The sequence below is a fragment of the Leucopleurus acutus genome (assembly GCF_964270905.1).
Source record: "Leucopleurus acutus genome assembly, chromosome: 9".
Classification (NCBI taxonomy): Eukaryota; Metazoa; Chordata; class Mammalia; order Artiodactyla; family Delphinidae; genus Leucopleurus; species Leucopleurus acutus.
In genome coordinates this window covers 94,417,078-94,434,105 of record NC_139144.1, presented here as the reverse complement: position 1 = coordinate 94,434,105, position 17,028 = coordinate 94,417,078, and the positions used below count along the sequence as shown (strand labels likewise).

Sequence of the window (17,028 nt, the reverse complement as noted above, 5' to 3'; positions counted from 1 at the left end):
CAACTATTCATGTTTAAAAAAACTTACATAATCAGTAATCGAGTATAAACTCAAATAAGCAGGCAAGGCAAGTAGATTTGACGACTGAGATGGGAATGGGTGGGAGATTGTGACAGTAAAGCAAAGGAAGGGAGAAGGGAAGTGTATGAGATATTTTTGGGATGCAGGAGAGAAGCCAAGTAGTCAGTGATAAAGTTGGAACATTAATTCTTCAGAATGATTTGTTTCCAATTTTGTCAGCAAGTTACCTACAGTGTAACCAAAACACTGAAATTGATACACCTAGACCATGCATTTCCAACAGGTGTGATATCACCCACAAAGGGGCAAAAATTGGTTCTTATGGAGAGGTGGAAAATCATACTCATTTTATATATAAAGCATGATATACATATAGTACATAAACAGATATACAATATATCTATGGTACTGAAACTTCATGGGAGGGCAATTAACGGGGGAAAAGTCTAAAAAGCCTCCCTGGTAGGTCAATAATGAAATAAAGGCGGAGAAACCCTGATCTAGACAATAAGGAGTTCTTAATCTCACCAGATTATTAGCTAAATAGATTTGAACACATGGTGATATTAGATCCAAAGGACACTAGGTCCTCAGCCACACTAGGTACAGAAGAAAGTAACAAAATGAGATTTCAAGGAGGCATAAATGGACACAGACCTGTTATCTAGAAGTATTCGCTTATAAATATCAATAGCTTCTTGGTAGTGAGATCGCATATAGTGGATTGAGGCCAAACTGAGTTGATCTTCTGTGATATCCTGAAGATTCTGATGAAAGTTCATCAATTTCTTCTCATCATTAAACTAAAATTGTAAGACAGCAAAAGACGTGTAAAGATTCACATTAGAGTACGGTTACAGAAATCAACACCTACGTAATGGATATTTTAACTTCCCCTTCTCCTTCAGCCATTTGTCTCTGTTCTATTTCCCTTCAGCTCCTGGTGGTCTTTACCTCTCCTTCAGAGAAAGAATAAAAATAGTCTCTGGGGACTTCCCTGGCGGCACAGTGGTTAAGAATCTGCCTGCCAATGCAGGGGACATGGGTTCGAGCCCTGGTCCAGATAGATCCCACATGCCGCGGAGCAACTAAGCCTGTGCGCCACAACAACTGAGCCTGCGCTCTAGAGCCTGCGAGCCACAACTACTGAAGCCCGCGTGCCACAACTACTGAGCCCGCATGCCACAATTACTGAAGCCCATGCACCTAGAGCCTGTGCTCCACAACAAGAGAAGCCACCGCAATGAGAAGCCCGTGCACCACAATGAAGAGTAGCGACTGCTCGCCGCAACTAGAGAAAGTCCACGTGCAGCAACAAAGATCCAATGCAGCCAAAATAAATAAATAAATATTTTTTAAAAATTTTTAAAAAATAGTCTCTGGAGGCAGAGCCTTAACAATGGAAAGCCTTTAAGTTACAGCTCATATTAATTACTTGACACCCCTCTTCTTACCTTCTTTTCCTTTTCTATTTCTTTCTTTATATCTTCTCCCTTTCCTTTTTCTCTCTGTCTCTATCTTTTTTACATGCTGTTTATAAGAGAGACATTTAAAACAGAAGGACACAGAAAGATAGAGAGTGAAAGGATGGGAAAAGATACAATAAGCAAACACTAACCAAAAGGGAGCTGGTGGAGCTACACAAATACGACAAAGTAGTCTTTACATGAAGAGAGATTTTTGGAGATAAAGAGAGACATTTCATAATGATAAATGTTTCAGTCCACTAGATGGACATAACAATTCTAAATCTGTAACACTTAATGATAGTCTGCAAAACATGTAAAGCAAAAATCGAAAGAACTAAACAGAGAGACAGATAATTATAGCATGAAGTTTTTTTTGTTTCCCCCCGCACTGCCTGGCTTGCAGGATCTAGCTCCCTGGCCAGGGACTGAACCCGTGCCCTTGGCAGTGAAAGAGCAGAGTCCCAACCACTGGACCAACAAGGAATTCCCCAAATTTTTAAATGCACCAAAAATAATTATTTTCAAATACTACCTTTGGACAATTAGATAAACTTCCTGTAAAATAATTTAGTACTATCAATTAAAAGCTTTAAATTTTTATTGTTCATACTCAGTAAGTCCATTTTAGGATGTTAGAATCACATTTTTACCATTAAAATTAAAACCAATCTGGAAGTTAAATAACTAGAAGCGTTGAATGAATTGTGGCACATGCATATGATGGATTGTTATTAAAAAAAGTCTGGTTTTTAAGACTAGTGACTCAGGGGTACACTCGTGCTACAAAGATAAGTTAAAAAAAAAAGCAGAATACAAAAATATATATTTAACATGAATCCCATTCTGCAAAACAAATGAACAAAAATACAAATATGCATATAAAAAATAATTATCCCAAAAGGAGATATGCCAAAAGGTTGAAATTCAGTTAGCTTTAAATATGGTAGATGTTATATCCTTTTATTGTATATTTATATTTTGCTTAATAGAATGTGTAATTTTATAATATGAAAAATGATTTTAAAAATTATTTTATGACATGATCAAAATTATTGCTATAAGGCAATTCTGAAAGGTATGTATTTACTTTCAGGAGTCAGGACAACGTGTCTTTGATTCTGTTTCCTAAGAGACAATAAGACAGTGGAAACAAACTAATCTTAAATGACTACTGCTTAAGAAGAACTAAAACCTAACATTTCTGAATAAATAAACAGAGTAAAAAAACATTAATGGGGGAGTGAAAAAACATTAATGGGGGAGAAAGTCCTATAAAATTAACACCTGTATTCTACTTGTTCTAGAAATACCATTAACGAGACTTTCTACTTAATTTTCTTTCACCCTTGTTGGTAACAAGAAGAAAGAGAAATATATTTTAGAAACAAAAAGTGTGAAGTCAATTACATGTCAATTAAAAAAAGATATACATAAAAAAATTTTTTTAATCTTACCACATTAAAACAAAAAGTGTGAAATAGGAACAGAAGTACCTTGTGAGCCAAGTGGAAGAGGAGGCGGTTTTGAAGTCGGCTTTTTGGAGCTGTGAAAAAAATCCAAGGTGCTTATTAAAGAACTCAATTGTCTATGGCACTTAGTCCCTTGCAGGAGTGACACGAGACAGATAAATCTTCCCAAATCCTTACCTACTGGATCCTGCTACGTCTCTGCTATAATATATTAATGTATTATTTTAGTCTAGTCCTACTGCAGTAGCAGCGACATCACCAAGAACCAGAAGGAAAATGCTCTAAGGTTCCACTCTTGCCCACACTTCTTCCTCCTCACTCTATGGTGCTGAAGCACAGCACGGCACTCCTCCCAGTTCCAGCAGCAGCCCACCCTGTATAGTTCACACACTGAAGCAAACACCGGAAGCAAATGGTTACGGTCATCTCAGTACATGTAGGAATCCACTCTCATTCAGCTGGTCTTCCAGTGTTCTTTGTCGATTCCTTCTGAAATCCCCTTTTCATAATTACAGTGCCATATTTTCCTAAATACTAGCCCCGTCTCCATTTCATAGATCTTCTGGCACGATAATCTACCATCTAAAACAGGGAGCCAAGCAAAAAGGTGAACACCTCTTAAGTTCCAGATGTGCTCTTGGAGAATTTTCCTAATTCTAGACACTCAATCTTATATTTCTTTACAACAAAAAGTCATACTTCAATGTATAAAAAAGAAAGATATATATGGAAAGAGAGATAGCTACCTTGATCACCTTACATGTGTCTAACTGTTCTAGGCACAGATAAAGTCTAGAAACATGAGATAAATAACTCAAAGACCTTTATAACTAAATTAGGAAAATTAGAATTCCATGACTCTGAACTAGAATTCTATATAATATGTACATATCAGTTAATTCTCTAAGATTTCTACCCTGAAATACATTCTTCCCTAACATATTTCCTAACAAACATTCTTTTGCCCACTTTCTCTACTTTTCTTTGAATTCAATTTGATTCATACTCTAATTATTCTTAATCTTTCCTCCCATAGTTCCCTTTTGCCCTACTCTATTTGCAAATTTGAGTCCAGCTCTCCTAAGTTGACTGTCCTGGTAAGTAAAGCAAAAGGGAAGAAATCTGCATTCTTCAAGTTGAAATTACTTGGCTTCTCATTCAGAAGCAGGAAAAGAAGCTATAAAATGCACATTCATAACAGCTTGAACAACTATACCCAACTCCTACCAACAGCATGAACTTCCTACCACAGTGGAGCCTAAGAAAGGCACCTTGCCCTTTTTCTTCTCTCATCCTTCTGCTTTTTGGCTTTAGCTTCTGAGGAGGTGAACTGGGGAGGGTAAGTAGCACACAGATTAACTCTCTTTTTAAACGTAAAGTTGCTAAGATCCAATATTCTTTCAAGAGTAAAGTTTTTTTTTTTTTTTAGCTTTCTAATGTCACTTGATTTTTCCTCAATAGAAAAAGGAATTAAATAAGTTTTAAAATCTTCAAAATGACTCTTACTATTAGTGAGAATACCAGATATTAAAAGGGCCCATTTACCTTTAAATCCAGCTGCTTCGGCTTGTTTATACATTCCAAGAAAAAAGTAGGTACAGGCTAGGTTCACCCAGACTTCAGGATTGCAATTTTCCTCTTTCGTTGCATTTTCATATTCCTGAAACATACATTAAGCAGTGATCCCTTTCAGCAGTAGGGTAAACAACGGGCCATTCCTTTATGTATAATGGAATAGGAGTTCTTACTGTGACTGGGCAACTTCACATTTAGGGACTTCTATATGCTCCTTACCTATTCTATACCTGTAATATTAAATACTGAAGCTGGGCTTCCCTGGTGGCGCAGTGGTTGAGAGTCCGCCTGCCGATGCAGGGGACACGGGTTTGTGCCCCGGTCCGGGAAGATCCCACATGCCGCGGAGCGGCTGGGCCCGTGAGCCATGGCCGCTGAGCCTGCGCGTCCAGAGCCTGTGCTCCGCAACGGGAGAGGCCGCGACAGTGAGAGGCCCGCGTACCACACACACACACACACACAAATTCTCAAGCTAAGGCTCAATCCTACCCATGCAGGGCTGTTGTCCACATAACCTTACACTTGTTTTCTTTTTCCCCTTTTAATATTGACATGGGCTAACAAACTGCAGAAATGAAAAGCAACTAAAACATTTTTTTTGCTAACTTAAAAAGACATAAAAAAGATGCCTTATTAAAGATGCATAGGTTCAGTTAACTTAAAATCTGATAACCTTAATACCCCACAAATTTCATTTCATTCTAATTGTTCTCTGGCTTTGTTTATTTGGCTTTACACTTTTAAAATTTGGTGTGTTCTTCTGTTTTTTTTTCCCTGTTAAGGACAGTTTCTGAGATTCATTTTATTTTTAAAATAAAAATAAAATTTATTTCATTTCATTTCATTTTATTTTTGGCTCCATTGGGTCTTCGTTGCTGCACGCGGGCTTTCTTTAGTTGCGGTGACCGGGGGCTACTCTTCGTTGCAGTGTGCAGGCTTCTCATTGTGGTGGCTTCTCTTGTTGCGGAGCACGGGTTCTAGGTGCACGGGCTTCAGTAGTTATGGCACACGGGCTCTAGAGCGCAGGATCAGTAGTTGTGGCACACGGGCCTAGCTGCTCCGCAGCATATGGGATCTTCCCGGACCAGGGATCGAACCCATGTCCCCTGCGTTGGCAGGCAGACTCTTAACAACTGTGCCACCAGGGAAGTCCCTCCATAAACTCTTTTACTATTAATCAGTCTTCCCCAGATGCCCTTTTTCTTTCTTACTCTGTTTGGGCTACTCTCTTTTCTCCTTTATCTTTCACATATACTACCAGCTCTTATTCTGCCCTTTTCACATCTTCACTTTTCCTTCACTGATTTTGTTGCTTTTGTTCATATCACTTCCTCATTACCTGATCTTGGATACTTTTCATTTTAGTAGTGCAGGTTATTTTAATATCCTTAGATTACACTTTGAGAGTAAGAATATGTGGGAAAGTTCCAAACAATTTCATTTATGAATTAAAAATTATTTGACATAAGGCATCTACAATTTTATCTAGATCCATAATTCCATAGATTGTTAATTACATTGCAGGGTTTACAATGACCAAGAAAAAAAACTTTCAAAGCTATACTTAAAAAATATAAAGATAATATAATCTTTCCTATGTCTAAAATTAACCACACAAAACAACAATGAACTTCTTTTTGAGAAAAGAATCGTGAAATTTTTTATCAAAAGGGCTTTTCTTCTCCTGAAGACTTCCTTAAGAAAGACTAATATTAATATATTGAACAATCTCATTAGTATATATTCAAAAGGAAAAAGTAAACAGACATAGGTAAGTATGCTTGAACATATACAGAAGATTTCTGAGGCAACACATCAAAAAAGAGCCAATGGTTACTTCTGTTAACAAAGAAATAGGATTGAGGAAAGCATACAGGGTGACTTTTTTTCCTTTTTCCTTTGTTCCCTTCTATATTGTTTGAATTTTACCATGAGCGTGTATTATTATAATACAAAGCTTAATAACTTTTCAAAACCCTTCTGTTATAAGAAAAAAAGTTTCTTTAAACTAACCTCCAAAGCTCTCTTGTAGTCACCCAGATGAAAAGCACAGTATCCAATCCACAAATTAGTGTCCTCTTCTTGTTCCCCAACATGACGTTTGAACTTTACGTTAAAATTTCATGAAAAAAAAAATCATGAATACTTTGAATAGTACACTCTCTGTTAAACACTGCTATGTTAAGTTATTAATGAACAATAGGAAATCACAAATTGTAGAAGCAAGATAATCTCAGTTTAATTAAACTGATACCTACAGAACTCAGCACAATTACCTTTACCTCAAATATTTCACAATTGTTTTTCTGTGTTTACTGACACCCTACTCCAGAAAGTATTTAAGAGTTATCTTCATAACAATTCTGGGTGATATATAAGGAACATAAGAATTATGTGAAATATTTAATGCCAAATAACTGAAAGTTAGTGAAATTAAGTGATGGACTCAAGGCCAGTAGGTGTGGTGGCAGGGACCACCGTAGCGCATGGACTCCAAAGCCCATGTTTTCACCCCTCCATGCTCTACCCCGCATTCATCTTCATGCTTCAAACCTGTCCCGTGAGCACACACGTACATTTATTCATAGGTTATAACCTTTCACTGAGGACAAGCCATTAAATCATTCTATTACCCTTCAACAGGCTTACCAGGGCCTGCAAGAATTAAAGATGTTTAGAAGACCACCTAATCATTTATGTCCATTATGAAAAAATATTCATGAATTCATCAGCCAATGAAAGAAAAGCCCTGTTTTGGAGGAAAGGAGTAAGACCTTGAAGGAGGAGTCTGAATGACCATGGCAAGGTGAGATTTTTTTTTTCACTCTATATGGTGGTAAGTCAAAAACATGGGTAAAAAAAGTAAAAATTAAACAGATCATCGTTAACCTGTGGTGACCTAAATAGGAAGGAAATCTAAAAGAGTGGATATATGTATACATATAACTGATTCACTTTGCTATACAGCAGAAACTAACACAACACTGTAAAGCAACTATACTCCAATAAAAATTAATTTAAAAATAAAATTAAATTAAAAATTAAAGAAAAACAGATCATTGTTACAAAACCTCAGGTGCCTCGACCATTACAAGATGAAGACATCTGTTGATACTTTCTTGTCTGAATAAGAACTTACTCCTGTAGCTAACTCCATAATATTAGAAATTCTCCTCTCACCAAATACTGTGAATTTGAGTACAGTGCCTTAAGTCTGAAGAAATTCTTATTTGAGATCTCCCTGAATTTGCCCCAGGAATTCCCTGGAGCCACAGGAGAGCTCACGACACCTCCTCATCCTAAACCACGGCAGTTCCCATTCCCATCCATCATGGCACTTTGGCTACCTAAGAATGAAAGCGTAGCGCAGAACCTCCCTGACAACTTACAGGCAGCATGAGATTACACAGTAAGGTAAGTGTGGTCACTGCCTCAAAGAAAAGAGAAGAGAAAAGAGACTGACAAAAATTACACATGCATCTACCACTCAGTCCACTGATTTGCAGAGCTAGATTGTCCTTCCAAGTCAACTCCCCCACTTTAAAGATGAGAAAGCTGATGCCAGAAGAGTTAAGCAATGTGCTCAATACCAGAGCACTGGCAAGAAACACAGGACTATACGTGAAAGACTGAGAAAGATACATAAAGCTAATTAAAACACTTATTGTTGATAGAGTAATAAGGCTGTTGTAGTGCTTTAGAGAAATGATTATGGAACAACACAGCCAGGCTGTGCTGTCAAAACTCTTCATCTCTTCATTCTTTGGTGTACCCTTTCATTCTTTTATAATGTATGCTTCCCAGAAAGCCGTTTCCCAAAGTGCAGCATCTTTGGAACATCTACATCAGAAGCACTTAGGCTACTTGCCCAAAATACGGGTTCCTGAGAACCACTGTAGGCTGATTCTGTAAAGAATCAGAATCCCTAGGGCAGGAGTCCAGGAATGTACATTTTAATAAGTACCCTAATTCTGATGCATATTAAAAGTTGAGAACTACTGCCATAGAGATTTGAAATATCTTCTGAAGATACAGTATTTTTAGACAATAAGCATGCAACATGGTAGAATTATTTAAATTTGATCAGAATGTTATAACATATAATAGGAATAAACCATAAATTGGTCAGGGGGTGGAATGAACAACATGTGAACTGACACTGTATTAAATGTCCCTCTACATTTTTAGGCTGGATTCATCATCAGTGGGACTAGATATAATTAAAACTGTCCCTCGAGAAATAAGTCTATCATTTTAGTTCACCTTTAATCAGGTTTATAGTTAACTTGGAATCTGGAATCTGGGCCTGACAAGATTTACAGAAAGTCCCAGAATGCACCCACCTGTTCCAACAGCATAGCAACCAGCATTCACCCATGCATTCCTCTATATTCTGGTTTTTCACCTCCTAAGAAGCAACCTTCTTTGGACATTACCTCCAACAGGGTAATAGCTCCAGTGAAATCTCTTTGTGAAAGTAGCTCCTCTAGTTTTGGAATCTTCCTACCTTTCTTCTTTCTTTTGTCAGTATGCGGTAGGTCCCTGCCTACGGCAGGTTTGGCCCTTGAAAGCATCTGTGAAAGAAACAACAAAGACAGCTGTATGATCCCATTCCGATGGTCAATATTAAACTGAGAGTGACGGCTCCAGGATTTATAAGTCAAATCCGTAACAACGAACCCCAGGTAAGCGTATTCAAATTTTTTCTGTAACATGTTATTTTACTAAAAGGGCCATCACCCTGTGTTTGAGCTAACGAAACTGCTACTCCCTAGTTCTTTATCTCCCCCAATTAGAGTGAGGTAAGAGATGCTTTCGCGCAGCTGCTGTCATCTCAGCCTTCCCTCGGTCCGCTTTCCAGCCCACGCGCAGCTCAGGAGTGGGGAAATGGAGAAGCAGGAGGGAAGAAAGCAACGATGTATTTACAACTGCATCCCTGTCCCCCGTGGGAACACGGGGAGGGCACAGACATCATCCCCTGCTGACAATCCTAGACTTAACCCAGAAGTATGTCTGGAACCTCTAATCTCCAGTCCCAGGACCTACTCGGAGTTCTCCCTCACTGTTCAAAGCCACTAACCATCTTGGCGTCAGTCTTATGAATCCCCTCTGCAGACAAACAGAAGGCCGGGCCTCAGCGCGCCTCGGCATCCACAAAGCTGGCTCGGTCTCCACAGCAACCCCGCTGGGGGACTGGTCCGTGCCGGAGTAGCGCCCGCCGGAGAACCGGTGCCCTCCACGTCTTGGTTCCCCTAGGCTTTCACCGCTGCAGGAGTGAAAGTTTCTCCGGAGGAGAGCGTTGTTCTCTGTGCTGACAGCGAGAGTTTGACTCTATCTCCGTGAGTTTACTTTAGGAAAAAGCGAATTAGAATGGCATTGTTTTTCAAATACAAGTTTCCCGGGAAAGTAATTTTCAAGGACCACTTCCGGTTTGGATCGCGTCGGGCTCCTGAGCAACACGGGGCGCTGACTGGCACGTGATCGCCGTCTCTTGTGCAGTGCCGGAAAGCTTAGAAAAAAAATTCTGCTGAACCGAGGAAGCCGATGTTTGGAGGCGGGAGTTCACCAGAATACGGTTTCTTATTTCCATAGATAAAGCTACCCTTGTGATGTGACGTTATATTGTGATTCCTGCTCATAGAATTTAGGATAGAACCTCTGATTTGTTATAAATAGGGAAACCCAACATGGAGTCACAGTGGCCAGTGTGGCACCCATCTTCATTGTTTCTAAAGATCTGATGTAAGATTTGGAATATGTAACTTAAGATAACTGGAGTGTGAAGTCAAATAAGTAAATTGATTTTTTTTTTTTTTTTGGTGGTGGGAGTTGGCTGTGTCACAGGGCTTGTGGGATCTGAGTTACCCAACCAGGGATCAAACTCAGGCCCTCGTCAGTGAAAGCCTGGAGTTCTAACGGCTGGACCACCAGGGTCCAGTAAATTGTTTTTAAAGGTGTGCGGAAAGACTTAAAGAAAGATGCATAACATGAGTTGTGCGTTTAAGTTTTATTCGGGATCTTTCTGAGGACTAAAGCCTGGGAGACAGCCACTCAGTAAACTGTGGCAACTACTTGGTAGAGGTAGGGGAGAAGCCAGTTTATACATGATTTTTGGCCAGGGCATACCTGAAGTCAAGCATATATCTTGGTAAGATTACTACTAATCGTAAAGAACAGATGTCTCCAGTTAATCTTTTCAGCTTTTCTGTGTATGGGAACATGCAAGAATCTAGGGTCATTAAAATTCTTCCTGAGATATACATCTAACTATCTGTGGGACCTGCCTGTTCGTGTGCGTGCAAAGCACAGATGCCTCATTCTGTGTTCACCTTAAATTCCTCTAAGAGTCCTACTGTCAGTCAGCAACTGCGGTGGGTTACAACTGAACTCTTGTGGAAATGGGTGGTGAGCAATGCTCTTTGTCTTAGCGATCCTAATTTTTCGGGGTCCACCCCTGTATGTTGACTTTAAAAAATGAACAACCTAAAGTTGACAGTTATGTTTCATTTGGGGAACCTTACTAAGGACTATAGTCCGGGAATTGGCTTCTCAGATGGCTCTGAAGAACTGTTCCAAAGAGGTGAGTGAGGAGCCAGGATATATAGGAGTTTTTGCTGGGAAAAAAAAAATGTAGTCAAACTTCAAAAGATTACTGCTAATTACAAAAAACAGACATCTCAAGTAAAGGGTTTTAATGCTTTTCTATGTATGGGAAGATGCAAGTGTCTGGGCTCATTGATATTATTCCTTTGATATGCATCTTAACTAACTAGGGCCAGTATCCTCTTTTTCTCCACCCTGAATTCCCCTCAGGATGCACTGTCAGGGCAGCTGCAGTGACCGTTGGCTTGATGGCAGACAGCATTTTTTGTTTACTGAAATAGCAGGCAACATTTTTTTGTCCACAGGTAAGGCTCCTTGCTGCTGGGGTTGTAACTTTTGCACCCTAGGGATTGTACCTCACAAAAGACAGGGTCTGAGTGCAGTTGCTGGAGAAGGGTCTCGATGGACCACATGCACTACGCTCACTGGAGACTGCCCGTGTCAGAAGCTGCCGGAGTAGAAGGTGATTGCTGAGAAAAGCTAGCGCCATGCAGGTTGCCGCTGCCTACATCTAGAACCCGTGCCTGCCATTTGCGTTGAGGATGCCTCCCTTCTCCTATCTCTCTTCAAAGTGGTTCCTTAAACCCTTTATTTTCTTTACTGTTGGGTGTGACTAATTTGAGTGTGTTGAGTGCAATAAGCCAAGTGATTTTAGCCTCTTATACAATTGGCTTATGACATGTTTTACGACTTCTCAATCCCACCATTCTTCCCTGGCCTTGTTGCTTTGGCTTGTGGCCATCACCCACACACAGTAAGGAACTATAATATGTGCTGGGTGGATGACTTAATTTATCTGTCTTACTCCTGAACCCAGTTAACACAGATGCAAGGGTAGTCTAAAATCACCGAATCATGGAGTACTAGAGCTGGAAGGGACCTTTAAAGGACATCTAGTCCAACCCTCAGAATTAACAGACTAAGGAACTAACATCTGGAGAAGTGAAGTAATTCTCCCAAGTGTATAGATAGTTGTGTTGTAGTCGAATTACATTACATACCCCCTGAATAACTAGCCCTGTAGAGACTCAGGTGTACCATAAGCTCATAGAAGGCAGGTATGACTTCTTAGATTCTTTCTCATCCTCCTTGCACTCTAGCTCCTGTCCCCACCCCTCACCCTCACCCACAATCACTTGGAGAGTAAATGGGTGACTGCATATCTTCATTGCCAGATGTATACACTTTTGTATACATGCAAACATGGATAAAGACTCATACCACAGGCACATGCATAGTTTCCCCTCCGGCCCCCACCCTCTGGGAACCACTAACCCATCTTCTCTCCGTGTGGATTTGCCTGTTTTGGACATTTCATATAAATGAAACCATACAAAGAGAGGTCCACACACCGGATGTCTAAATACTGAAAAATTTAAAATCAGCCTAGCAGACTGTTAAAATGTTTTATCCTCTTGCCTTGAAAAATACACCATCACGAAGAGGGTCACGTTCCAATTTAGAATTCTCAGACTTCTTGGAATTCTGTTGGGGGAGGTGGCAGTGTGGAGAGAGCTACCCCCGGTGCTCACTCAGCCCACACCCTTCTCTTTTCAGCCCATCTCTTCTCTTCTCCATCCTGCACCATGAGAGGCTCTGCATGTGTGTGGCCACCCAGCCCCCAAGTGCAAGGGTAGTCACCTGCTCTCCAGTGAGCAGTCACCCCCAGTAGCCCTAAAGGGAGGACACACGCTGGGAAGAGACTGGCTCAGGTATGGAAACAGGCTTGGGGTGGTATGGGCAGGGAATTCCGAGTCCTGGGCACCGTAGTGTGGTGCGGAGGGCTGCAGGAACCCCTCAGCTCCATTGCCTCTTCACACCTGGTGCAGGGTGCAGTCAGGGCACCGAGCCCAGGGCAGGGACCCCTTTCACCAAGGTCTAAGGGCATTGTTGCTTATTATGCTGTATACAACCTTGTCGATCTTGCTAAATCCATTAAAATGATCTCTGGGGCTTCCCTGGTGGCTCAGTGGTTGGGAGTCCGCCTGCCGATGCAGGGGACACGGGTTTGTGCCCCGGTCCGGGAAGATCCCACATGCTGCGGAGTGGCTGGGCCCGTGAGCCATGGCCGCTGAGCCTGCGCGTCCGGAGACTGTGCTCCGCAACGGGAGAGGCCACAGCAGTGAGAGGCCCGCGTACCACAAAAAAAAAAAAAAAAAAAATCTCTGATTTCCAGTAGTTTGTGATACTGCTTTAAACCTCTAAATCCCTGTAGAAGCTGTTTGAACTGTAGCTGTAATTATGAAGGGCAGAATATGGCATTGAGTGTACTTGAGAAGCAGCTATTGTTCCCAGCTATAGCTCTAAGAATCTAATGTGTTACGAAACATGTAATAACATAGACACACAAAAGCTGGTTGCACGGGTAAGAGATAAAGTTGGAATTTGCAACTTTATTGCAGTTGCAATAGAACAGCAGTTTCTGAAGAATTGTTAAAATGACCCAGGTTGTGATGATGGTTGTATGCCTATGTAAATTTACTGAAAAACTGATTGGTGGTTCAACTGATATCACATAGCCTGATATCACGCTAATGTGCCCTGGTCCGGGAAGATCCCACATGCCGCGAAGTGGCTGGGCCCATGAGTCATGGCTGCTGAGCCTGCGCGCCCGGAGCCTGTGCTCCACAACGGAAGAGGTCACAACAGTGAGAGGCCCGCGTACCGCAAAAAAAAAAAAAAAAAAGAAAATGTAAATTATCTATAAATTTATAACCACTTATTAACACCTGTTAACATTTTGCCTTTTAAAAAGTGATTTAACCAGTACTAAAGGATAATGTAATCATAGCTGAACTACTGATAAATTGGAGAACTATGTAATAAGAAATCTATAGGTGATAATTGTTGAAGCTAGGTGATGGGTACATGAGTGCTTATTATACCATTCTATTTTTATATAGAAAATTTCCATAATCCAAAAATAAAAAAGAGGTACCTATTTGAAAACTCGCAAATTTTTCTGTATGGCCAAATTTTTAACTGAAATGAATTAAAAACATAGGAGTCAATATTTATTTTAATATAAAAGTTAACTTGCACTTATCCTAGTTAAAACTAAGTCTATGTGAGGATACTGAGCAAACGCATTTTCAACTTCTGATTTGCTAATGTAATTGTTTATTTGGTGAAAAGATAATTGGAAGATGAGAAAGCAATATAGACATCATAACATGTACACAGGAAAAGTACTAGGTGTTGCAATCCCATGATCCCTAAAAGAAGAAGCTCCCAGTGTCAGCCCGCTGCTGAGGTGCGGATTCTCGGAAGGTCCGTTTTAGTTCATCCCCTAGTGCTGAAGGCAGCTGCCAGCAAGAGCTGAAGGTGACATAGAGTTGTGTGCTTTGAAGTCAGCAAGTCCTGAATTTGAATCCTGCCTCCCCTGCTCCTACTGGTGTGAGCGGGTTACTTAACTTCTCTGAGGTGAAATAGAGGTACTGTAAATAGAGGTACTAAAGCCCGCCTCACTGATTTGTTTACGATTCACCTGAGGGCTTCCCTGGTGGCGCAGTGGTTGAGAGTCCGCCTGCCAATGCAGGGTAAAAGGGTTCGTGTCCTGGTCCAGGAAGATCCCACATGCCGTGGAGCGGCTGGGCCCGTGAGCCATGGCCGCTAGGCCTGCGCGTCCGGAGCCTGTGCTCCGCAACGGGAGAGACCACAACAGTGAGAGGCCCGCGTACTGGAAAAAAAAAAAGATTCACCTGAGATCATTTATAAGTGAAAGGTGGTATAACATAATGGTTAAGCCTGTAGCTTCAGGAGATAGACTGCCTGGGTTCAGTTCTTGGCTCTAGTACTTGCTTTAGCTGTGTGACCTGGGCAAATCACTTAACCTCTCTGGGCTTCAGTTTTCTCACCTGTAAATGGAAGATGATAATAATAGTTCTTACCTCCTAGGTCCATTGGTTGTGAAAGTTAAGCAAATTATACACAGAAAGCATTTAGAACAGTGCTGGGCACACGGTCAATGCTATTACATGTGCTTCCGTCTTCATATTATTTTTTATTGAGATATAATTTACATGCCATAATATTCACTACTTTAAAGTGTACAATTTAATGGGGTTTTTGTATGTTCACGAGAATGTGCGTCACCGTTATCTAATTTTAGAACGGTTTCGTTACCTCCAAAAGAAACGTGTGCCCGTTAGCAATCACTTCCTATTCACTCTTTTCCTGGCCTTCCTGACAACCATCAGTCTATTTTCTGTCTCTGTGGACTTGCCTATTCTGGACATTTCATGTAAATGGAATCATACAGTATATGACCCTTTATCTTTGCCTTCATGCACTTAGCGTAACGTTTTCCAGGCTCATTCACATTATAGGATATACTAGTAGTTCATTCCTTTTTTTTTTTTTTTTTTTTGTGGTACGCGGGCCTCTCACTGTTGTGGCCTCTCCTGCTGTGGAGCACAGGCTCCGGACATGCAGGCTAAGTGGCCATGGCTCACGGGCCCAGCTGCTCCGCGGCATGTGGGATCTTCCTGGACCGGGGCACGAACCCGTGTCCCCTGCATCGGCAGGCGGACTCTCAACCACTGCGCCACCAGGGAAGCCCAGTTCATTCCTTTTGATGGCTGAATAATGTTCCATGGTATGAATGCCACATGTGTTTAAGTCTTCATATTATTTAAAGCACTTAACACATAGTACATGCTTAGGGCCTGGTGGTCTTGTCAGCATCCCACCCAGTGCCATAGGGTTCAGGGCACAGCCCCAGTCCTATTCTATCCCAAGGGGAATAGTACTCAAGGAAGAAGCCCAAGCCATGAAAGGCCACCCTGATGCAGCCTGCTGTGGGCCTCTCTCTGTCTGCCATGCCCAGCCATGTCTTGACCTTCCATAAAGTGGTCTCAGAAATCATGAGTTCCCCGTTGTCTCTCCCAGTCACACACAACCTGATAACCTGTTGTAATTCCCACTCTCTCTCAACTGCTTGTTTCACTTAATCTGTTCTTTTATTCCTCCTCTGGACCTGATTACCTCCCCAGTTTCCTTACACAGTGCACATTACTTTGTGTTTTGGACCTTGGTTACTTTGTGTATTTGGGGATGTTGTATTAATTATCCATTGCTGCATAACAATTTACCCCCAAGCTTAATAGCTTAAAGCAATCAATATTCTTATCTCCCATGGTTACTGAGTAGCTCCCATACTGCTGAGTAGCTTAGCTGGGTGGCTCTGGCTCAGAGTCTCTCCCGAGGTTCAAGTTGAGCTGTCAGCTGTGGGGATATAGTCATTGGACCTCTTGGCTGGAGCTGAAGGATCCCATTCCAAGGGGCTCATCCACATGCCTGGCAAAGTAGTGCTAGTTGTGGACAGGAGGCGTTTGTTACCTGTCATATGGGCCTTTCCATAGGGCCTCTTGAGGGTCCACACAACGTATCAACTGGCTTCCCTACGGTGAGTGATAAAAGAGTGAACAAGGAAGTCACAATGTTTTTTATGACCTAGCTTTGAAACTCACGCTGTCATTGCTGTCATATCTCACTGATTACAGAGATCAGTCATATGCATTGTGGGAGGGGACTATACAGGGGTATAAATACCAGGAGGTGAGACTTGCTGGGTACTAGCTGGCTGCCACATCGAGCCATTGTCTGCATGCCTGTGGCCTGTGCCTTCAGACGAGTGTTATCGAAAGGTGTGCAGCCTGAAGTTCCTCATTTTAACACCACCAAAGCAAAGTATACATTCATCCTCGAAGAAGGAAATGACCCTTCTCACTCTGAAGTCAACCCCTCCACCTGTATACTCCAGCTTCATCCCGTCCCAGTTCTCTTCCTCCCAGGGAGCCTTGTTGCTGCCAAGTTCAATGTCAGAAGATCCCGTCTGCCTGCTCCTCACCTCTGCCCTCCCCTGTCTGGCTGACTAATGCCCCCTCTGA

General features: G+C 41.5%; 1 protein-coding gene across 2 annotated transcripts in view; it reads right to left on the bottom strand.

Moving 5' to 3' along the window:
- The window catches only part of IFT56 (intraflagellar transport 56), a 34,319-nt gene extending 24,635 nt beyond the window's left edge, over positions 1–9,684 (bottom strand). For both annotated transcript variants that reach the window (XM_082846123.1, XM_082846124.1), the window contains exons 1-6: positions 9,615–9,684; positions 8,971–9,108; positions 6,548–6,640; positions 4,505–4,619; positions 2,984–3,033; positions 679–824 (exon numbers count right to left, since the gene is read on the bottom strand). In XM_082846123.1, coding sequence (XP_082702249.1) covers positions 679–824; positions 2,984–3,033; positions 4,505–4,619; positions 6,548–6,640; positions 8,971–9,108; positions 9,615–9,617 — 545 coding nt within the window. In that variant the 5' untranslated portion in view covers positions 9,618–9,684. The remainder of the gene's footprint in view (positions 1–678; positions 825–2,983; positions 3,034–4,504; positions 4,620–6,547; positions 6,641–8,970; positions 9,109–9,614) is intronic.
- Positions 9,685–17,028: the final 7,344 nt, after the last annotated feature.